The sequence below is a fragment of the Salmo salar genome, chromosome 15 (genome assembly GCF_965601325.2).
Source record: "Salmo salar chromosome 15, fSalSal1, whole genome shotgun sequence".
Classification (NCBI taxonomy): domain Eukaryota; kingdom Metazoa; phylum Chordata; class Actinopteri; order Salmoniformes; family Salmonidae; genus Salmo; species Salmo salar.
Window position 1 is genome coordinate 110,636,072 of NC_138305.1, and position 24,668 is coordinate 110,660,739.

General features: G+C 44.4%; 1 protein-coding gene across 1 annotated transcript in view; it reads left to right on the plus strand.

The window, feature by feature from the left end:
* The window catches only part of LOC106572942 (PDZ domain-containing protein 4), a 55,668-nt gene that overhangs the window by 16,423 nt on the left and 14,577 nt on the right, over positions 1–24,668 (plus strand). The window contains exons 2-6 of the mRNA XM_014147535.3: positions 3,207–3,257; positions 4,879–5,216; positions 7,937–8,027; positions 12,804–12,902; positions 13,609–13,671. Of these exons, the coding sequence (XP_014003010.3) occupies positions 3,207–3,257; positions 4,879–5,216; positions 7,937–8,027; positions 12,804–12,902; positions 13,609–13,671 (642 nt within the window). The remainder of the gene's footprint in view (positions 1–3,206; positions 3,258–4,878; positions 5,217–7,936; positions 8,028–12,803; positions 12,903–13,608; positions 13,672–24,668) is intronic.

Genomic DNA, 24,668 nt, shown 5'->3' on the forward strand with positions numbered 1-24,668 from the left:
AAGGCTCTGGTCTGAAGACAATAAGGTGTCCCTCAAGGCTCTGGTCTGAAGACAGTAAGGTGTCCCTCAGGGCTCTGGTCTGAAGACTGAAAGGTGTCCCTCAAGGTTCTGGTCTGAAGACAGTAAGGTGTCCCTGAAGGCTCTGGTCTGTAGACAGTAAGGTGTCCCTCAAGGCTCTGGTCTGAAGACAGTAAGGTGTCCCTCAAGGCTCTGGTCTGAAGAATATAAGGTGTCCCTCATGGCTCTGGTCTGAAGACAGTAAGGTGTCCCTCAAGGCTCTGGTCTGAAGACAGTAAGGTGTCCCTCAAGGCTCTGGTCTGAAGACAGTAAGGTGTCCCTGAAGGCTCTGGTCTGTAGACAGTAAGGTGTCCTTCAAGGCTCTGGTCTGAAGACTATAAGGTGTCCCTCAAGGCTCTGGTCTGAAGACAGTAAGGTGTCCCTCAAGGCTCTGGTCTGAAGACAGTAATGTGTCCCTCAAGGCTCTGGTCTGAAGACAGTAAGGTGTCCCTCAAGGCTCTGGTCTGTAGACAGTAAGGTGTCCCTCAAGGCTCTGGTCTGAAGACAGTAAGGTGTCCCTCAAGGCTCTGGTCTGAAGAATATAAGGTGTCCCTCAAGGCTCTGGTCTGAAGACAGTAAGGTGTCCCTCAAGGCTCTGGTCTGAAGACAGTAAGGTGTCCTTCAAGGCTCTGGTCTGAAGACAGTAAGGTGTCCTTCAAGGCTCTGGTCTGAAGAATATAAGGTGTCCCTGAAGGCTAAGACCTATGCTGTGAGAGCCAAACACTTGATCAAACATTTATACCGATGTAGGATCTTAATTTGAGCAGTTTCTCATTGCAGGAAAATTATTCTGCAGCAACAGGAAATGTTAAATATCGCATCGATTATAATGAATTGACATGTTTGTAGGGGTTAATAAATTTTTCCTGAGGGCAAATCATGTCTGAAAAGTGTAAATCACAACTTTAGAAGCCTTTTAAAAACCTAGAATACAGTACAAGTTTGCATTTCCTGTCGACTGTCATTACATCTGTGGGTGGTCCCTGAAGACTCTGGTCTGAAGACCGTGAGACTAACAAGACACCAACCCTTGAAACCCCACCAACATGTACATGGTGTCCCTATAGACTCACCTAGCTATGCTGTGAGGACCAATCACTGGATCCAGTCGCTGGTGTTCCTATAGACTCACCTAGCTATGCTGTGAGGACCAATCACTGGATCCAGTCGCTGGTGTTCCTATAGACTCACCTAGCTATGCTGTGAGGACCAATCACTGCAGATCAGAAAGAAGCTAGCCTTGTATCAAATCCATCAGAGAGTAACATTAGCCTTGCTTGACACCCATTATGGGCCTGAGTGGATTGGGGAGTGGAGGAATGATGGGGGTGAGGGGTCAATCCAGGGATTGAGAGAGGGGGAGATGAGAGAGAGGGTTAGGGATAGAGACAGGGGAGGGGGAGAGAGAGAGAGAGAGAGAGAGAGAGAGAGATAAACATCCTTAGCAGGAGGTTGTAATGTTCATGAGGCTTTGATTGAGTCCTCTCAGCAGTGATGAAAAAAAATGAGGGAGTGATGGGGAAAGCTAGAGGGAGAGACGAGGAGAGAGAGAATGGTACAGGGAAATGGAGGATGGGAACAAGGATAGAAATGTGCAATGATTGGGTACAGTGAATAGTCAATGAGTTATGGTAATCAGTGAATAGCCAATGAGGTGTGGGCATTAGTGAATAGTCAATGAGGTGTGGAATTCAGTGAATCGTCAATGAGGAGTGAGATTCACTGAATCGTCAATGAGGTGTGGGAATCACTGAATCGTCAATGAGGTGTGGGAATCAGTGAATCGTCAATGAGGTGTGGGCATCAGTGAATAGTCAGTGAGGTGTGGGCATCACTGAATCGTCAATGAGGTGTGGGAATCAGTGAATCGTCAATGAGGTGTGAGAATCACTGAATCGTCAATGAGGTGTGGGAATCAGTGAAAGGCACAGAGGTGTGGGAATCAGTGAATCGTCAATGAGGTGTGGGAATCACTGAATCGTCAATGAGGTGTGGGAATCAGTGAAAGGCACAGAGGTGGTTATGAATCAACACCACACTAGACAGGACAGGAGTGGTTCCTGGTTATGAACCACGCCAGCTCAGGACTTTTACAGCCGGCTTCTTCACCTGCGGGATCATCTAAGACCAGCCACACGGACAGCTGATGAAACTGTGGTATCGTCTGAGACCAGCCACACGGACAGCTGATGAAACTGTAGGTTTGCACGACCGAAGAATTTCAGCAAAAACTGTCAGTAACCATCTCAGGAAAGCTCGTCTGCGTGTTCATCGTCCTCACCATGGTCTTGACCTGACTGCAGTTCGGCGTCGTAACCGACTTCAGTGTGCTCTTCTCAGATGAATCCTGTTTCAACTGTACCGGAAAGATGGCAGACGGCGTATCTGGTGTCGTGTGGGCGAGACGTTTGCTGATGTCAATGTTGTGAACAGAGTGCCCCATGGTGGCGATGGGGTTACGGCACAGGGGGCTGGTGAGGGGAGGACGGCTCATAATAATGGCCGGAACGGAGCCAATGGAACGGCATCAAACACCTGCTAACCAAGTGTTTGATACCATTCCACTGATTCCGCTCAAGTTATCACCACGAGCCCAAACTCCCCAATTCTCCCCAATTAAGGTGCCACCAATCTCCTGTGAGTTATGGTATGGGCAGGCCACACACACACACACACACACACACACACACACACACACACACACACACACACACACACACACACACACACACAATATAATTAACCGAATGAATCATAGCGTTCCTGCAAGGTTCTCCATGTGTATGAGATGCGAGCTGGTTATCTATGGGGCGTGGTGAGCACACCTCAGGGCCTACAGAGTGGATACTACACACTAAATAAATCATTGATTCATTAGATTCCAGGTGTTGTCTTCAGGTTTCCTCAGAGGAAATAACAAACCAACAGTGCCTGCACATCGTTTAAATATATATGATTCGTATTGTTTCAGCAGAAAATAGTTCTCATTTTAACCTAAATACTGTACACTAATATTCTATATTTTCCAGTGTGTCCCCTATCAACTTCCCCCTTCTTTTCTACTCTCTAGGTACTTCAAACATACCAACCCTTAAACATAGCCCTGTCCCTAACCCTTAATGACATGTCTTCTCTCTCTCTACCTACAGAAGGGCTACATAAACGGGACACTGAGACCTATTGATGGAAATTGCAACAAGGTGGGAGTACAAACAATTCATACTAATCATCTCAAAAATCCCTTCAGTTTTCTATCTATTCTAAAAGCAGAATTTGTGGGGGTTTTTATGTGCATAAATTCATAATGTTTCATTGTACAACTATGCTTCTATCAAGACTTGAGTTAGCTTCCTGAGTTTATGCCTAAGCTAAAGCTCAAAGGGTTAACTCAATCTTATGGATGAACTGGGTCACATTGGCCTGATCTTTCTGCTGCAGTGCTGTTTAACACTCTGAATTAGTACCACTTAATTGGGGACATTAGACACTGCTCATGGCTTAGGGACCGTAGACAATGCTCATGGCTTAGGGACCGTAGACACTGCTCATGGCTTAGGGTCCGTAAACACTGCTCATGGCTTAGGGACCGTAGACAATGCTCATGGCTTAGGGACCGTAGACACTTCTCATGGCTTAGGGACCGTAGACACTGCTCATGGCTTAGGGACTGTAGACTTTGCTCATGGCTTAGGGACCGTAGACACTGCTCATGGCTTAGGGACCATAGACACTGCTCATGGCTTAGGGACCATAGACACTGCTCATGGCTTAGGGACCATAGACACTGCTCATGGCTTAGGGACCGTAGACAATGCTTATGGCTTAGGGACCGTAGACACTGCTCATGGCTTAGGGACCATAGACACTGCTCATGGCTTAGGGACCGGACCGTAGACTTTGCTCATGGCTTAGGGACCGTAGACACTGCTCATGGCTTAGGGACCGTAGACACTGCTCATGTCTTAGGGACCATAGACACTGCTCATGGCTTAGGGACCGTAGACACTGCTGATGGTTTAGGGACCGTAGACACTGCTCATGGCTTAGGGACCGTAGACTCTGCTCATTGTTTAGGGACCATAGACACTGCTCGTGGCTTAGGGACCGTAGACTCTGCTCATATCTTTAGGGACCGTAGAGACTGCTCATGGCTTAGGGACCGTAGACTCTGCTCATGGCTTAGGGACCGTAGACTCTGCTCATGGCTTAGGGACCGTAGACTCTGCTCATGGCTTGGGGACCGTAGACTCTGCTCATGGCTTGGGGACCGTAGACTCTGCTCATGGTGTAGGGACCATAGACTCTGCTCATGGTGTAGGGACCATAGACTCTGCTCATGGCTTAGGTACCGTAGACTCTGCTCATGGCTTGGGGACCGTAGACTCTGCCCATGGCTTAGGGACCGTAGACCCTCCACATGGCTTAGGGTCCGTAGACACTGCTCATGGCTTAGGGTCCATAGACACTGCATATGGCTTAGGGACCATAGACACTGCTCATGGCTTAGGGACCGTAGACACTGCATATGGCTTAGGGACCATAGACACTGCATATGGCTTAGGGACCATAGACACTGCTCATGGCTTAGGGACCGTAGACACTGCTCATGGCTTAGGGACCGTAGACACTGCTTATGGTTCCCGGCAAAATAACGTGAGCCTCAGGGGAACCGTTGGTTCTAGCCAATCATGGGGTGTGTCTGTGCACGGTTTCAATTCATTGGTGAATATTTTTTTTTACTGGGAGCGATTAAGTTCCTTATGCTCAGACGGGCATGTTTTAATACTTTGTCTTCCCTCCTTCCCCCTTCTGTCTCTCCAGGTCAAAGGAAGGAGACCATCTCAACAGCCCCAGGAGAGAAATACTCCAAACTCCAACTCCCAGGATCCTTTGCTGCTGCAGGTAGTGGGGTGTAGAGGCTACCGGAGGAACGGTGGCGCCTTGGGGCCAGGGGGTACCCTGGGTAACGTAAGCACCATGGGGCTGGTGTCCATCCCAGACTGTGTGGATAACTGCACTCAGACTGACATTAGCTTCCAGAATATTCTGACCGTGGGGAGGTCAACCCACTACCACCCCCACGGCGGCTGCTCACCCACGCAACCACCACCCTCTCCACCACTGCCTCACCTCATGGACCCTTATCTACTGAATGAGTTGTAAGTACATGTGTAGTACCTCAGCTTTATGTACTGAATGAGTTGTAAGTACATTTGTAGTATCTCAGCTTTATGTACTGAATGAGTTGTAAGTACATGTGTAGTACCTCAGCTTTATGTACTGAATGAGTTGTAAGTACATGTGTAGTACCTCAGCTTTATGTACTGAATGAGTTGTAAGTACATGTGTAGTATCTCAGCTTTATGTACTGAATGAGTTGTAAGTACATGTGTAGTACCTCAGCTTTATGTACTGAATGAGTTGTAAGTACATGTGTAGTTCCTCAGCGTTACATACTGAATGAGTTGTAAGTACATGTGTACTACCTCAGCTTTATGTACTGAATGAGATGTAAGTACATGTGTAGTACCTCAGCTTTATGTACTGAATGAAGTACATGCCTGCAACCTTATCGTCCGTACAACCATAGGACCTCTGAAATACTGTCTGTCTGTCTGTCTGTCTGTCTGTCTGTCTGTCTGTCTGTCTGTCTGTCTGTCTGTCTGTCTGTCTGTCTGTCTGTCTGTCTGTCTGTCTGTCTGTCTGTCTGTCTGTCTGTCTGTCTGTCTGTCTGTCTGTCTGTCTGTCTGTCTGTCATTCAAGGGGATCGGCACTAGCAAGGCTCTCAGCAAAATCACGTATCATTAACCAATCATATTGAATCCCCCAAAAAAACGATTACTCATGATGCGATCCAGATGTTGCTCGCTTCGATCCCATCTAATACGTTTTTTTGAACATCAAAACTACATCCTGTTATCTGAACATATGCCTTGCTAGCATTTAGAGCCAGCCTGTCCACTTAGAACAGGGATGGGCAACATTGATGGGGATGAGTGTCACAAAACAAATCTGAACTCATCATGCGGGGCCGCAATGGGCTCGCAGGTCTGCGTACCCCACATCCGGTATTTCGCTAATCAGTAATTATGACCGTGATTAGATAGCTGGCTAAACCAACTAAACCAATCTATAAATTGTTAGCTGATGTAATTGGAGTGACTTTCAGTGACTGACATCAAAAGAGAAAACTGCTAATGCACAAACAAATAAAACATTTTTTTACATCTTTGTTTATTTTACTATTCTTACCCTCAACAAGTTGAGACCCCAAAGGAGTTCCCTCCCCCCCCAAAAAAGGAGCGCTGCAGGCTGACAGAACCTGTTGGGGCTACAGGTTAGCAATGAACCCCGAGTCGGGATTGCTAACAAGGCTGGAAATTCAAAACATCAAAAATCTAATAATTTCAATTTCTCAAACAATCAACTATTTTACACAATTTAAAAGATAAACATCTCCTTAATCTAACCACATTGTTCGATTTTCAAAGAGGCTTTACGGCAAAAGCATAAAGTTAGATTATGTTAGGACAGTACATAGCCACAAAAGTACAAACATCCATTTTCAATTCAAGGTCAGGCGTCACCAAAAGCAGAAACCAGCTAGAATTATGCACTAACCTTTGTCAATCTCCAACAGATGACACTCCTAGGACATTATGTTATACAATACATGCATTTTTTGTTCCATCAAGTTCATATTTATATCCAAAAACAGCATTTTACAGTAGCGTGAAATTCAGATTTTTTTCTTCTCTGAAATGCTTCCTGTGAACATAACAAAATTACTATTCGAAAACATTGGTAAATTATAATATTGTCATTCAAAGAATAATATATTATCATCTCGTAATTGCTACCGAATGGCCAGATCTCAAAATAACTTTACTGGGAAATCACATTTTGCAATAAACGGGGTGCTATGCTAAGAACAATAAGCTATGCTATACAGTTAGCATCATCTAATATCGATAATAACATTGTAAATATCCCCTTACCTTTGATTATCTCCATCAGAAGGCACTGCCAGGAATTCCCAGGTCCGGAACAAATGTGGTTTCTTTTGACAAAGTTCATAATTTATGTCCAAATAACACCAAGTAGTTAGCGTTCATTATGCTCCCACAAAACGTGGTGGGGGGGGGTGTAAAATCACGCCGAAAAGCTAAAAAAACCTAGTAAATAATCTATTTACGTTCGTTCAAACATGTCAAACGTTGTTTAGCATTAATCTTTTGGTCCATTTTTAACGTTAAACATCAGTAATATTTTCACACAACCTATCCTATGTCTAGATAAACTATTATGACAAACTCACGCTTCTCAGATTTATGCGCAGGCGCAACAAAATGAAGTGACGACATGTCAACTTCCTTGCATTCTAATTTGCTCTCTGTTTATCATAGACGCTTCAAACAACTTTATAAAGATCGTTGACATCTAGTGGAAGCCGTAGGTGTTGCGAAATGAATCCTTTCTCACTATGGTATCTATAAAACAATGACACTAAATAGTACAGTCACAAAATTCACTTTTTTTTTTATCTATTTTTCACAGGTTTTTGCCTGCAATATGAGTTTTGTTATACTTACAGACACCATTCAAACTATAATAATATGCATATCCTAGCTTCTGAGTTGGTGTAGGAGGCAGTTAAAAATGGGCACATATTTTTTTTCAAAATTTCTCAATACTGCCCCCGAGCCCCAACAGGTTTTTAAACAACAAACCTTGACTTACAGCATATTTTCTGAGAATACAGTGCATTGAATAGAGTATAGCCTACAGTACTAACAATAGTAGTGAACTGAGTATAATTGTCCTTGTAGTATTCGGAGCCCGTTAATAACACCATTCCTTCTCTCCTGTCTCTCCACAGCTGTACCTACGATCACGAGTACAACGATCCCAACGACTACTTTGACATAGCTCACCACGAAGTGGACAGGCAGGAGGAACTGGAGTACGAGGTATGAGATATACTGTAGCTATATCAAATTCTACTGTTTAGATTTAACCTATATAAATCTCTACCATTTAGATTTAACCTATATACAACTCTACCGTTTAGATTTAACCTATATACAACTCTACCGTCCATATAACTATATAAAACTCTACTGTTTAGATAAACATATATAAAATACCGTTTAGATAAACCTACAGTATGTAAAACTATACTCTGACTGTATCGATGGGTCTGATTGTATTATATTATATTTTGAGGCGTGTCTCAAACTCCTGGAGCGTTACTGAGTCTGTATGCTTTCATTCCAGTCAAGGATGAAAGACAGGAAGACAGACATTTTTAATAGCCTAGGTCCAAAATCTACAGTGGCTTGCGAAAGTATTCACCCCCATTGGCATTTTTCCTATTTTGTTGCCTTACAACCTGGAATTAAATTATTATTATTTTTTTTTTGGGGGGGGGGGGGGGTTGTTTCATTTGATTTACACATGCCTACAACTTTGAAGATGCAAAATATGTTTTATTGTGAAACAAACCCCCCCAAAGTCAATACTTTGAAGAGCCACCTTTTGCAGCAATTACAGCTGCAAGTCTCTTGGGGTATGTCTCTATAAGCTTGGCACATCTAGCCACTGGGATTTTTGCCCATTCTTCAAGACTTGTCACGAACCGGCTCGAAGTTCGTAACAAAAAGGGAGACAACGTGGAGATAAGGAATTAGAAAATATATGTATTAACTGAAGTAAACTAAATACAATTAACAATGGTGTGTTTAGTCAGTAATCAGCATTGTAAGTGAGTGGTTGCACGTATACATTTGATAATGAGGGGTGTTGAAAGGTGCCAAAGCAAACAAACAAAACGACCACAAAAATGTCACAACCAAAATCTATCAGTGTGTCTGGATGGAGAGAGTCTCCTCAATGAATGGAGGTGTATTTATCCCGGGACCCACCCGCCCAGGTGTGTCTGGATGGAGAGAGTCTCCTCAATGAATGGGGAAGAGGTGTATTCATCCCGGGACACACCTGGGCCCAGGTGTGTTCCATGTCTCTGATGACCCTCCCAGCTCCGCCCGCCGACCCCCCCCCCAATTCTTTTTCGTACTTTACACGATCATGCTCTAGCTTCTCACGATCATGCTCTAGCTTCTCACGATCGTGCTCTAGCTTCTCACGATCGTGCTCTAGCTTCTCACGATCGTGCTCTAGCTTCTCACGATCGTGCTCTAGCTTCTCACGATCATGCTCTAGCTTCTCACGATCATGCTCTAGCTTCTCACGATCATCTTCTAGCTTCTCACGATCGTGCTCTAGCTTCTCACAATCGTGGTCTAGCTTCTCACGATCATTTACATTTTTGCATTTACATTTTTGTCATTTAGCAGACACTCTTATCCAGAGTGACTTACAGTAGTGAATGCATACATTTCATACAATTTCATAATTTTTTTGCTGGCCCCCCGTGGGAATCGAACCCACAACCCTGGTGTTGCAAACACCACGCTCTACCAACTGAGCTACAGGGAAGTGGTAGTTCCTGCTAATTGGTGTTAGCGCAATGACTGGAAGTCTACAGGAACAACTAGCATGCTAGCTGTTCCCATTAGACTTCAAGGCATTGCGTTAACGCTAATAATCAATTGCGCTAACACTACTTAGCAACTTCCTTAAAACTGCATGCAGAGACATAAAAATGGTGTCCTCAAGTTCATCTGACTCTTTTAAAACCTCTTCAGCATCTGATCCCGTTAGCGGGATCAAAATCCAGCGAAAAATCATATCGCCAATTAGCATTAAAAAAAAATCATAATTTTTAAAAAAAATAAATAATATATATATTTTTTTTTTATAGATACACCTCTCCTGAATCGACCCACGTCGTCCGATTTCAAAAAGGTTTTACAGGAAAAGCAAATCATTAGATTATATTAGATGAGTCCATCGTAAAAAGCAGCTTCATAGCCATTTTCCGACCAACCACTTGCATCACATATAATCAAAAAACAGCTACATGCAGCACTAACCTTTTACAAACTTCATCAGATGGCACCCCTAGGACATCATGTTATACAATGCATGCATTCTTTTGTTCAATAAAGGTCATATTTATATATAAAAACAGCATTTTACATCTCTGTCTGACGTTGACTTCATTATTTCCCCTCAAAAGCGTCCCGGTAAACAATGCTGCATTTCAATAAATTACTACACTATAACGATTTTTTAAATGTATATTGTCAATCTAACATTTATAGATGAATATCTCTTGAGAACACCCGTCATACCAGATTTTAAATTAACTTTACTGGGTAATCACACTTTGCGATAAAAGGAGATGCGATACTCAGAAAATGAGCTAATATACAGAGCTCGGTGCCATCTTGGACGCAATAGCATGAACCATCTCATCTTGTATAATATTGTCAATAATCGCCTACCTTTAGTTGTCTTCATCAGAAAGCATCCCAGGTCCACAACAGATGTATTTTCGGTCAAAAAGTCCATACTTCACGTTCCATTAGCCTGATGTTGGTAGCGCGTCCTATGGCTCTCTCCAAGCGCAGCTCTGAAGTTCAGAATAAATGCAATCCTCGCGCATGTAGGTTCGTTCAAACATGTCAAACGTTGTATAAAATAAATCTTCAGGGCCTCTAACACCAAGAGAGCCAATAAGATTCGAGGGGGATGATGTCATGGCCTTTAAAACCGTATCCAAAGGTGGGGGCAGACATGGCCGCCGGCGTCATAATGGTGATGGCCCATCCCCTGTGACCAATTTCAAACTCGTGTCATTCACTGAGTTTTGACTCTATAAGGCTCAAACCACTGTGAAAGGACTGGCGACATCTAGTGGAAGCAATAGGAAGTGCTCAGTGAACCATTGCTCACGGTGTGATTAATAGGCAAAGTGATGAAGTCGAGTCCACAATTCAGAATTACACTTCCTGTTTCAATCGGTCTCGGGGTTTTGACTGCCATATGAGTTCTGTTATACTCACAGACACCATTCAAACAGTTTTAGAAACTTTAGAGTGTTTTCTATCCATATATAATAAGTATATGCATGCCCTATCTTCTGAGTTTGATTAGTAGGCCGTTGAAAATGGGAACGATTTTTTTTCAAAATGCGCTGTGGCGCCCCCTATCCTACGGTATCCTCAAGAGGTGGAAGTAGATAAAGGACTTCATTGCCAAAATCTTGAAGTATCTCTTTAATATGTATTGTATAGTAAAGTACTATTTTAATTTAGTTTATTACTCAATCTTTATTTTACTAGGCAAGTCAGTTAAGAACAAAAATTCTTATTTACAATGACGGCCTACCCCCTGCCAAACCCTAACCCGGATAACATTTGACATTTACATTTTAGTCATTTAGCAGACGCTCTTATCCAGAGCGACTTACAGTAGTGAATGCATACATTTCATTTCATGTTTTATTTTTTTTATTTTTTTGTACTGGCCCCCTGTGGGAATCGAACCCACAACCCTGGCGTTGCACACACCATGCTGTTGTTGCAAACACCATGCTCTACGCTGGGCCAATTGTGCGCCGCCGTATGGGACTCCCAATCCAAGGCTGGATGTGATAAAGCCATAGGGCGACGTATTATAATACGAGGTCCTACTCCTTCCAATAAGACTGTGTGAACTCACAGCCTTCATTGATTAAATCTCTGCTCTGCCACTTGATTTAGTCAACAAACAAAAAATAAAATACAAAGATTTTTACACTGAATAGGTGCAGTGGGATGTGTCAAGAGGCTAGCTGGCTGCCTCTCTATCTGTCTCCCACTTACAAATTAGCTGGAAACACCAAGAGAAACGCAATAGAATGTGTAATGGCGCAGCAGATACAGTATGTAAGATTTTTAGGGCATGAATGCAAACGAAATGGAATTGACCCAAATGGGCTGTAATCCAATGAATTGGAAATGACTCTGATATTTTAGACTCAGTAGGCTAGTTGCATCCAGAGCTCGAATACTACGGCAGTTTGTGAAGGATGCTTATTAAATTAAGATGAATGTTGGCTGAATTTCTGTATTTCAGCAACATTGGTCTTTGTACTCTAGGGTGTATACAGTACAGTATGACACTTGCAGTCATTTGTGAAAATAGCAAACAAATGTTTTTTGGCTCTCTCCCTCTCCCTCCTTCTCTCTCTTACTCTCTAACTGCCTCTTTCTCTCTATTACTCTCTCTCTCTCTCTCTCTCTCTCTCCCCGCCTCTCTTACTCTCTCTCCCTCCTTCTTTCTCTCGCTCTCTCCCTCTCTCTCCTGTTTTGTCCCCCCTCTCCTTTTCCGTCTTTTCCTTCGTCTCTCTCTAATCTTCTCTCTCTCTCTCTCCCTCTCTCTCGCTCCCTCTCTCTCTCTCTCCCTCTCTCTCTCTCCCCCCCCTCTCTCTCTCCCTCCTTATCTCTCTTACTCTCTCTCTCTCCCTCTCTTTTTCACTCTCTCTCCCTCCTTTTCTCTCTTGCTCTCTCTCACCCTCCTTCTCTCTGTTACTCTCTCTCTCTCCTTCTCTCTCTTACTCTCCCTCCCTCCTCTCTCACTCTCTCTCCCTCCCTCCTTCTCTCTCATACTCTCTCTCCCACTCCATCTCTTTCTTACTCTCTCTCCCTCCTTCTTTCTCTCGCTCTCTCCCTCTCTCTCCTGTTTTGTCCCCCCTCTCCTTTTCTGTCTTTTCCTTCGTCTCTCTCTAATCTTCTCTCTATCTCTTTTTCTCTCCTCTTCCTCTCTCTTCCTGTCTCTCTCGCTCCCCTTCTCTATAGGAGGTGGAGCTGTATAAGTCCAGTCAACAGGACAAGCTGGGGTTGACAGTGTGTTACTGTACAGATGATGAGGAGGACCTGGGAATATATGTAGGAGAGGTGAGAAATAAGGCCAGCAGCATATGTATTAACCAGAGATTGGAAACCTTTAGAGACCCAGTGTATGAAGACCATGTTGAGACCAAAACTATGTTGAGACCAATACCATGTTAAGATCATGTTGAGACCAAGACCATGTTGAGACCATGTTGAAACCAAGACCATGATGAGACCAAGACCATGATGAGACAAATACCATGATGAGACCATGATGAGACCAAGACCATGGTGAGACCAAGACCATGTTGAGACCAAGACCATGTTGGGACCAAGACCATGATGAGACCAAGACCATGTTGAGACCAAGACCATGATGAGACCAAGACCATGATGAGACCATGATGAGACCATGACCATGTTGAGACCAAGACCATGTTGAGACCAAGACCATGTTGAGACCATGTTGAGACCAAGACCATGTTGAGAACAAGACCATGATGAGACCAAGACCATGATGAGACCATGTTGAGACCAAGACCATGTTGAGACCAAGACCATGTTGAGACCAAGACCATGATGAGACCATGTTGAGACCAAGACCATGTTGAGACCTTGTTGAGACCAAGACCATGTTGAGACCAAGACCATGTTGAGATCACAACATTTATGAGACCAAGACCAATTAAAATATAGAAAAACAAAGATCTGGTACTAATCCTTGACACTAGTGTACTACATTGGCCCATAACTCATCTCTTCTCTTCAGGTCAATCCCAACAGTATAGCAGCAAAGAACGGACGTATCCGTGAAGGAGACAGAATTCTGCAGGTAGGCCAACACACACACGCACCCCTCAACCACTCGACAAAGTAGGCCAATTCACTTCATTTCCAATCTCTAGTAGAGCTTTAGCCACTTTCTGTACTGTTACTGGGTGGTGAGAGAATGCCCCAGTGACAGGCTGACAGCTCTGCCTAAAAATAGAGGAGAAGGAACGAAGGATGACGCAACTTTTACTCAACACGATAAAAGTCTCTGTGAGCTGCCTGTCAGGGAGTTGGAAATAATGGCCCATCACTGCTCCACATCACCATGGTTACCGATGTTGATTTCCTGTTCCGAACCACCCGGTACTGATTAATGAGATGTGGTGTGATCATAACAACATATAGGAACTCAAGTCCTTTTGTTCACCTGACCTAGAATTCCCTTACAATCAAAATGCCGACCACATTATCTACCAAGAGAATTCTCTTCGATTATAATCACAGCCGTGTATATTCCCCCCCAAGCAGACACCTCGACGGCTCTGAAAGAACTTCATTGGACTCTATGTAAACTGGAAACCACATATCCTGAGGCTGCATTTATTGTAGCTGGGGATTTTAACAAGGCTAATCTGAAAACAATCCACCCTAAATTTTATCAGCATATCGAATGCGCAACCCGGGCTGACAGCATTCTGGATCATTGCTACTCTAACTTCCGCGACGCATACAGAGCCCTCTCTCACCCTCCTTTCGGCAAATCTGACCATGACTCCATTTTGTTATAGACAGAAACTAAAACAGGAAATGCCCATACTCAGGTCTGTTCAACGCTGGTCTGACCAATCTGATTCCACGCTTCAAGATTGCTTCAATCACGTGGACTGGGATATGTTCTGGATAGCCTCAGACAACAACATTGATTTATATGTTGATTCGTTGAGCGAGTTTATTAGCAAGTGCATCGGTGATGTTGTACCCACGGTGACTATTAAAACCTTCCCCAACCAGAAACCGTTGACTGATGGCAACATTCGCGCAAAACTGAAAGCGCAAAGCACTGCTTTTAATCATGGCAAGGTGACCGGAAACATGACCAAATACAAACAGTGTAGCTATTCCCTCTGCAAGGCAATCAAACAAGTTAAGCATCAGTATAGAGACAAAGTAGAGCCGCAATTCAACGGCTCAGACATGAGATGTATGTGGCAGGGTCTACAGTCAATCACGGATTGCAAAAAGAAAACCAACCCCGTCGCGGACACCGACGTCTTGCTCCCAGACAAACTAAACAACTTCTTTGCTCTCTTTGAAGACAATACAGTGCCACTGACACGGCCCGCTACCAAAACCTGCGGGATCTCCTTCACCGCAGCCAACGTGAGTAAAACATTTAAAAGTGTTAACCCTCGCAAGGCTGCCGGCCTCAGAAGGCTGAAGAAATGTGTCTTGTCACCGAAAACACTCACAAACTTTTACAGACCTCAGGAGGCTGAAGAAATGTGTATTTTCACCGAAAACACTCACAAACTTTTACAGATGCACAATCGTGAGCATCCTGTCGGGCTGTATCACCGCCTGGTACGGCAACTGCTCTGCCCACAACCGTAAGGCTCTCCAGAGGGTAGTGAGGTCTGCACAACGCATCACCGGGGGCAAACTACCTGCCCTCCAGGACACCTACACCACCCAAAAAGATCATCAAGGACAACAACCACCCGAGCCACTGCCTGTTCATCCCGCTATCATCCAGAAAGCGATGTCAGTACAGGTGAATCAAAGCTGAGACCGGGAGACTGAAAAACAGCTTCTATCTCAAGGCCATCAGACTGTTAAACAGCCATCACTAACATTGAGTGGCTGCTGCCAACATACTGACTCAAATCTATAGCCACTTTAATAATTGAACATTCGATGTGGTAAATATATCACTAGTCACTTTAAACAATGTCACTTTATATAATGTTTACATACCCTACATTTTATTTATTTTATTTATTTCACCTTTATTTAACCAGGTAGGCAAGTTGAGAACAAGTTCTCATTTACAATTGTGACCTGGCCAAGATAAAGCAAAGCAGTTCGACAACATACAACAACACAGAGTTACACATGGAGTAAAACAAACATACAGTCAATAATACAGTAGAAAAATAAGTCTATATACAATGTGAGCAAATTAGGTGAGATAAGGGAGGTAAAGGCAAAAATGCCATGGTGGCAAAGTAAATACAATATAGCAAGTAAAACACTGGAATGGTAGATTTGTAGTAGAAGAAAGTGCAAAGTAGAAATAATGGGGTGCAAAGGAGCAAAATAAATAAATAAATAAATACAGTAGGGGAAGCGGTAGTTGTTTGGGCTAAATTATAGATGGGCTATGTACAGGTGCAGTGATCTTTGAGCTGCTCTGACAGCTGGTGCTTAAAGCTAGTGAGGGAGATAAGTGTTTCCAGTTTCAGAGATTTTTATAGTTCGTTCCAGTCATTGGCAGCAGAGAACTGGAAGGAGAGACGGCCAAAGGAGGAATTGGCTTTGGGGGTGACCAGAGAGATATACCTGCTAGAGCGCGTGCTACAGGTGGGTGCTGTTATGGTGACCAGTGAGCGGAGATAAGGGGGGACTTTACCTAGCAGGGTCTTGTAGATGACCTGGAGCCAGTGGGTTTGGCGACGAGTATGAAGTGAGTCTGGAAGGAGAGTTTACAGTCTAACCAGACACCTAGGTATTTGTAGTTGTCCACATATTCTAAGTCAGAGCCGTCCAGAGTAGTGATGCTGGACAGGCGGGCAGGTGCAGGCAGCGATCAGTTGAAGAGCATGCATTTAGTTTAACTTGTATTTAAGAGCAGTTGGAGGCCACGGAAGGAGAGTTGTATGGCATTGAAGCTCGTCTGGAGGGTTGTTAACACAGTGTCCAAAGAAGGGCCAGAAGTATACAGAGTGGCGTCGTCTGCGTAGAGGTGGATCAGAGACTCACCAGCAGCAAGAGCGACATCATTGATGTATACAGAGAAAAGAGTTGGCCCAAGAATTGAACCCTGTGGCACCCCCATAGAGACTGCCAGAGGCCTGGACAACAGGCCCTCCGATTTGACACACTGAACTCTATCAGAGAAGTAGTTGGTGAACCAGGCGAGGCAATCATTTGAGAAACCAAGGCTATTGAGTCTGTCGATGAGGATGTGGTGATTGACAGAGTCGAAAGCCTTGGCCAGGTCAATGAATACGGCAGCACAGTATTGTTTCTTATCGATGGCGGTTACGATATCGTTTAGGACCTTGAGCGTGGCTGAGGTGCACCCATGACCAGCTCTGAAACCAGATTGCATAGCGGAGAAGGTGCGGTGGGATTCGAAATGGTCGGTAATCTGTTTGTTGACTTGGCTTTCGAAGACCTTAGAAAGGCATGTCATGGGCGTCGTATTGATTAGACCAAAATGCAGCGAGAATGTGTATACTCATCTTTTTTTTATTTGGCAGAAAGAAGGAAAAGCAAAACAAAACACACGTATACAAAAACAACGACGACAAACAGACTTGTAAGGCATACAGCTAAACACGAAACAACTACCCACAAATCCCATAGAAAAACACCCCTCTTAAATAGGACCTTCAATTACAAGCAACGAGAAGCAGCTGCTTCCAACTGAAGGTCCACCCAATAAACATCACATAGAAATAGACATACTAGAACTAACATAGAAATAGACTCACAAAGAACATAGCCCAACAAACCCCGAAACACTCTAAACAAACACCCCCTGCCATGCCCTGACCAAACTACAATAACAAACAACCTATTTTACTGGTCAGGACGTGACAAGGCAGGGTAGGATAGATATAGGTCTGTAGCAGTTTGGGTTAAGAGTGTCCCCTCCTTTGAAGAGGGGGATGACAGCAGCTGCTTTCCAATCTTTGGGAATCTCAGACGACACGAAAGAGAGGTTGAACAGGCTAGAAATAGGGGTTGCAACAATTTCGGCAGATAATTTTAGAAAGAAAGGGTCCAGATTGTCTAGCCTGGCTGATTTGTAGGGGTCCAGATTTTGCAGCTCTTTCAGAACATCAGCTGAATGGATTTGGGAGAAGGAGAAATGGGGAAGGCTTGGGCGAGTAGCTGTGGGGGGTGCAGTGCTGTTGACTGCGGTAGAGGTAGCCAGGTGGAAAGCATGGCCAGCCGTAGAAAAATGATTATTTAAATTCTCAATTATAGTGGGTTTATCGGTGGTGATAGAGTTTCTTATCCTCAGTGCAGTGGGCAGCTGGGAGGAGGTGTTCTTATTCTCCATGGACTTTACACTGTCCCAGAACTTTTTTGAGTTTGTGTTGCAGGAAGCAAATTTCTGCTTGAAAAAGCTAGCCTTGGCTTTTCTAACTGCCTGTGTATATTGGTTTCTAACTTCCCTGAAAAGTTGCATATTACGGGGGTTGTTTGATGCTAATGCAGAACGCCACAGGATATTTTTGTATTGGTTAAGGGCAGTCAGGTCTGGGAAGAACCAAGGGCTATATCTGTTCCTGGTTCTAAATTTCTTGAATGGGGCATGCTTATTTAAGATGGAGAGGAAGGCATTTAAAAAAAATAACCAGGCATCCTCTACTGACGGGATGAGGTCAATAACCTTCCAGGATACCCGGGACAGGTCGATTAGAAAGGCCTGCTCGCTGAAATGTTTCAGGGAGCGTTTGACAGTGATGAGTGGAGGTCGTTTGACCGCTGACCCATTACGGGTGCAGGCAATGAGGCAGTGATCGCTGAGATCTTGGTTAAAAACAGCAGAGGTGTATTTAGAGCGCGAGTTGGTTAGGATGATATCTATGAGGGTGCCCATGTTTATGGCTTTGGGGTGGTACCTGGTGGGTTCATTAATTGTTTGTGTGAGATTGAGGGCATCAATTGGATTGTAGGATGGCTGGGGTGTTAAGCATGTCCTAGTTTAGGTCACCTAGCAGCACGAGCTATGAAGATAGATGGGGGGCAATCAGTTCACATGTGGTGTCCAGAGCACAGCTGGGGGCCGAGGGTGGTCTATAGCAGGCGGCAACGGTGAGAGACTTGTTTTTAGAGAGATGGATTTTTAAAAGTAGAAGTTCAAATTGTTTGGGTACAGACCTGGATAGTAGGACAGAACTCTGCAGGCTATCTCTGCAGTAGATTGCAACACCGCCCCCTTTGGCCGTTCTAACATTACTCATCTCATATGTATATACTGTACTCTATACCATCTACTGCTTCTTGCCTATGCCGTTCAGCCATCGCTCATCCATATATTTATATGTACATATTCATTCCTTTACACTTGTGTGTATAATGTAGTTGTTTTGAAATTGTTAGATTACTTGATAGATATTACTGCACGGTCACAACTAGAAGCACAAGCATTTCACTACACTCGCATTAACATCTGCTAACCATGTGTATGTGACCAATAAAATTTGATTTGACCTTAGAGACTGCTGCCCTGTGTACATAGTCACTCTTTATTACTGTTTACTTCGTGTACATGTGCATTCGGAAAGAATTCAGACCCAGGCCTCCTGTGTCTGCATCTGGGTCTCGCCTTGTGTCATGATATATCCTTGCTTCAGGGCCTGAGCAACAGGCAGTTAGATTTGGGTACATCATTTTAGGAGAAAATGGACTAAAAGGGGCCAATCCTTAAGAGGTTATTAATTAAGAAAATGACTTTAAAAACGGTTTAATCCCTGTGGATTGATGAAGAATTGTGAAATTGTACTGTTGAGAGGGATGAGGCAAAAAAAAAAATTACAAATAAGTCTGGTGTAACGTAGACGCTGGGAGTCGGGGAAGCAAGTGCAGGGGGTGAGTTTAATAATAAACGAAACATGGAACGAAACACGAGTAGCATACGGACATGAAACAACATCAATAAGTGAGTGCTAGATATAGGGGAGGTAATGAGAGAGGAAATGGAATCCAGGTGTGCCTCATCACGAGGAGAAGGTGCGAGTAATGATTGATGCTAGGTGGTTAATAAACCGGTGACGTCAAACATCGGATTAGACGAGACATCTGGCTGCACAACCGATTGGCAAACGTACTGCAAATTGAGAAATCATTTGACTAAACTGAATAAAAAGAAGAAACTATACTATGAAACAAAAAAAATTAAATGATACAAAGAATGATAGTAAAAAATATTTGCAGTACCTTGAGTTAAATTTGGGTCAATAAGGCAAACTCGGCTCCATCATTTTTTTGAATTAGATGGCTTCTTATTCATCACAAAACCCACTGATATTGCCAATTACTTTAATGATTTTTTCATTGGTAGGATTAGCAAAGTTAAGCATGACATGCCAGCAACAAATGCTGACACATCCAAGTATATCTGACAAAATTATGAAAGACAAGAATTGCAATTTTGAATTCCGTAAAGTGAGTGTGGAAGAGGTGAAAGAATATTGTTCTCTATCAACAATGACAAACCACCGGGGTCTGACAACTTGAATGGAAAATTACTGAGGATAAAAGCAGACGATATTGCCACTCCTTTTTGACATATCTTCAATCCAAGCCTACTAAAAAGTGTGTGCCCTCAAGCCTGGAGGGAAGCAAAAGTAATTTTGCTATCCAAGAATAGTAAAGCCCCAAATCCTGGTTCAAACCTCAGTAAACCTTTGGAAAAAATTGTGTTTGACCAGATTCATTGCTATTTTACTGTAAAGAAATTGACAACAGACTTTCAGCACGCTTATAGGGAAGGACATTCAACAAGCACGGCACTTACAAAAATGACTGATGATTGACTGAGAGGAACTCATGATGAAAAGATTGTAGAAGCTGTTTTGTTAGACTTCAGTGCTGCTTTTGACATTATCGATCATAGTCATTCTCCGCATCCGCCAAACCGAAGTGTGATGCATCACTCCAGAGAACATGTTTCTACTGTTCCAGAGTCCAGTGGTGGCAAGATTTACACCACTCCAGCCGATGCTTGGCATTGCATGGTGATCTTAAGCTTGTGTGTGGTTGCTCGGCCATGGAAACCCATTTCATGAAGCTCCCGATGAAGAGTTCTTGTGCTGTCGTTGCTTCCAGAGGCAGTTTGGAACCCTGTAAGGAGGGTTGCAACCCGAGGACAGATGATTTTTACGCGCTACGCGCTTCAGCACTTGGTAGTCCCGTTCTGTGAGCTTGTGTGCCTATCACCTTGTGGCTGAGCCATTGTTGTTCCTAGATGTTTCCACTTCACAATAACAGCACTTACAGTTGACCGGGGGCAGCTCTAGCAGAGCAGAAATTTGATGAACTGACTTGTTGGAAAGGTGGCATCCTGTGACGGTGCCACGTTGAATTTCACTGAGCTCTTCAGGAAGGCCATTCTACTGCCAATGTTTGTCTACGGAGATAACATATCTGTGTGCTAGATTTTATACACATGTCAGCAACAGGTGGGGCTGAAATAGCCGAATCCACTCATTTGAAAGGGTGTCCACATAATTTTGTATATAGTGTCTATGTACATATCTACCTCAATTACCTCATACCACTGCACATGGATTCGGTACTGGTACCCCAGGTATATAGCCATGTTATTACCTTGTACCCCTGCAAATGGATTCGGTACTGGTACCCCAGGTATATAGCCATGTTATTACCTCGTACCCCTGCACTTTGACTCAGTACTGGTACTCCCTTTATATAGCCATGTTATTACCTCGTACCCCTGCACATTGACTCAGTACTGGTACCCCGGGTATATAGCCATGTTATTACCTCGTACCCCTGCACATTGACTCAGTACTGGTACCCCAGGTATATAGCCATGTTATTACCTCGTACCCCTGCAAATTGACTCAGTACTGGTACCCCGGGTATATAGCCATGTTATTACCTCGTACCCCTGCACATTGACTCAGTACTGGTACCCCAGTTATATAGCCATGTTATTACCTCGTACCCCTGCACATTGACTCAGTACTGGTACCCCGGGTATATAGCCATGTTATTACCTCGTACCCCTGCACATTGACTCAGTACTGGTACCCCAGGTATATAGCCATGTTATTACCTCGTACCCCTGCACATTGACTCAGTACTGGTACCCCAGGTATATAGCCATGTTATTACCTCGTACCCCTGCACATTGACTCAGTACTGGTACCCCGGGTATATAGCCATGTTATTACCTCGTACCCCTGCACATTGACTCAGTACTGGTACCCCGGGTATATAGCCATGTTATCACCTCGTACCCCTGCACATTGACTCAGTACTGGTACCCTGGGTATATAGCCATGTTATTACCTCGTACCCCTGCACATTGACTCAGTACTGGTACCCCAGGTATATAGCCATGTTATTACCTCGTACCCCTGCACATTGACTCAGTACTGGTACCCCAGGTATATAGCCATGTTATTACCTCGTACCCCTGCACATTGACTCAGTACTGGTACCCCAGGTATATAGCCATGTTATTACCTCGTACCCCTGCACATTGACTCAGTACTGGTACCCCGGGTATATAGCCATGTTATTACCTCGTACCCCTGCACATTGACTCAGTACTGGTACCCCAGGTATATAGCCATGTTATTACCTCGTACCCCTGCACATTGACTCAGTACTGGTACCCCAGGTATATAGCCATGTTATTACCTCGTACCCCTACACATTGACTCAGTACTGGTACCCCGGGTATATAGCCATGTTATTACCTCGTACCCCTGCACATTGACTCAGTACTGGTACCCCGGGTATATAGCCATGTTATCACCTCGTACCCCTGCACATTGACTCAGTACTGGTACCCCAGGTATATAGCCATGTTATTACCTCGTACCCCTGCACATTGACTCAGTACTGGTACCCCGGGTATATAGCCATGTTATTACCTCGTACCCCTGCACATTGACTCAGTACTGGTACCCCAGGTATATAGCCATGTTATTACCTCGTACCCCTGCACATTGACTCAGTACTGGTACCCCGGGTATATAGCCATGTTATTACCTCGTACCCCTGCACATTGACTCAGTACTGGTACCCCGGGTATATAGCCATGTTATTACCTCGTACCCCTGCACATTGACTCAGTACTGGTACCCCAGTTATATAGCCATGTTGTTACCTCGTACCCCTACACATTGACTCAGTACTGGTACCCCAGGTATATAGCCATGTTATTACCTCGTACCCCTGCACATTGACTCAGTACTGGTACCCTGGGTATATAGCCATGTTATTACCTCGTACCCCTGCACATTGACTCAGTACTGGTACCCCAGGTATATAGCCATGTTATTACCTCGTACCCCTGCACATTGACTCAGTACTGGTACCCCGGGTATATAGCCATGTTATTACCTCGTAACCCTGCACATTGACTCAGTACTGGTACCCCAGGTATATAGCCATGTTATTACCTCGTACCCCTGCACATTGACTCAGTACTGGTACCCCAGGTATATAGCCATGTTATCACCTCGTACCCCTGCACATTGACTCAGTACTGGTACCCCGGGTATATAGCCATGTTATTACCTCGTACCCCTGCACATTGACTCAGTACTGGTACCCCAGGTATATAGCCATGTTATCACCTCGTACCCCTGCACATTGACTCAGTACTGGTACCCCGGGTATATAGCCATGTTATTACCTCGTACCCCTGCACATTGACTCAGTACTGGTACCCCAGGTATATAGCCATGTTATTACCTCGTACCCCTGCACATTGACTCAGTACTGGTACCCTGGGTATATAGCCATGTTATCACCTCGTACCCCTGCACATTGACTCAGTACTGGTACCCCGGGTATATAGCCATGTTATTACCTCGTACCCCTGCACATTGACTCAGTACTGGTACCCCAGGTATATAGCCATGTTATTACCTCGTACCCCTGCACATTGACTCAGTACTGGTACCCCGGGTATATAGCCATGTTATTACCTCGTACCCCTACACATTGACTCAGTACTGGTACCCCGGGTATATAGCCATGTTATTACCTCGTACCCCTGCACATTGACTCAGTACTGGTACCCCGGGTATATAGCCATGTTATTACCTCGTACCCCTGCACATTGACTCAGTACTGGTACCCCGGGTATATAGCCATGTTATTACCTCGTACCCCTGCACATTGACTCAGTACTGGTACCCCGGGTATATAGCCATGTTATCACCTCGTACCCCTGCACATTGACTCAGTACTGGTACCCTGGGTATATAGCCATGTTATTACCTCGTACCCCTGCACATTGACTCAGTACTGGTACCCCGGGTATATAGCCATGTTATTACCTCGTACCCCTGCACATTGACTCAGTACTGGTACCCCGGGTATATAGCCATGTTATTACCTCGTACCCCTGCACATTGACTCAGTACTGGTACCCCGGGTATATAGCCATGTTATTACCTCGTACCCCTGCACATTGACTCAGTACTGGTACCCCGGGTATATAGCCATGTTATTACCTCGTACCCCTGCACATTGACTCAGTACTGGTACCCCGGGTATATAGCCATGTTATTACCTCGTACCCCTGCACATTGACTCAGTACTGGTACCCCGGGTATATAGCCATGTTATTACCTCGTACCCCTGCACATTGACTCAGTACTGGTACCCCGGGTATATAGCCATGTTATTACCTCGTACCCCTGCACATTGACTCAGTACTGGTAGCCCAGGTATATAGCCATGTTGTTACCTCGTACCCCTGCACATTGACTCAGTACTGGTACCCCAGGTATATAGCCATGTTATTACCTCGTACCCCTGCACATTGACTCAGTACTGGTACCCCAGGTATATAGCCATGTTATTACCTCGTACCCCTGCACATTGACTCAGTACTGGTACCCCGGGTATATAGCCATGTTATTACCTCGTACCCCTGCATATTGACTCAGTACTGGTACCCCAGGTATATAGCCATGTTATTACCTCGTACCCCTGCACATTGACTCAGTACTGGTACCCCGGGTATATAGCCATGTTATTACCTCGTACCCCTGCACATTGACTCAGTACTGGTACCCCAGGTATATAGCCATGTTATCACCTCGTACCCCT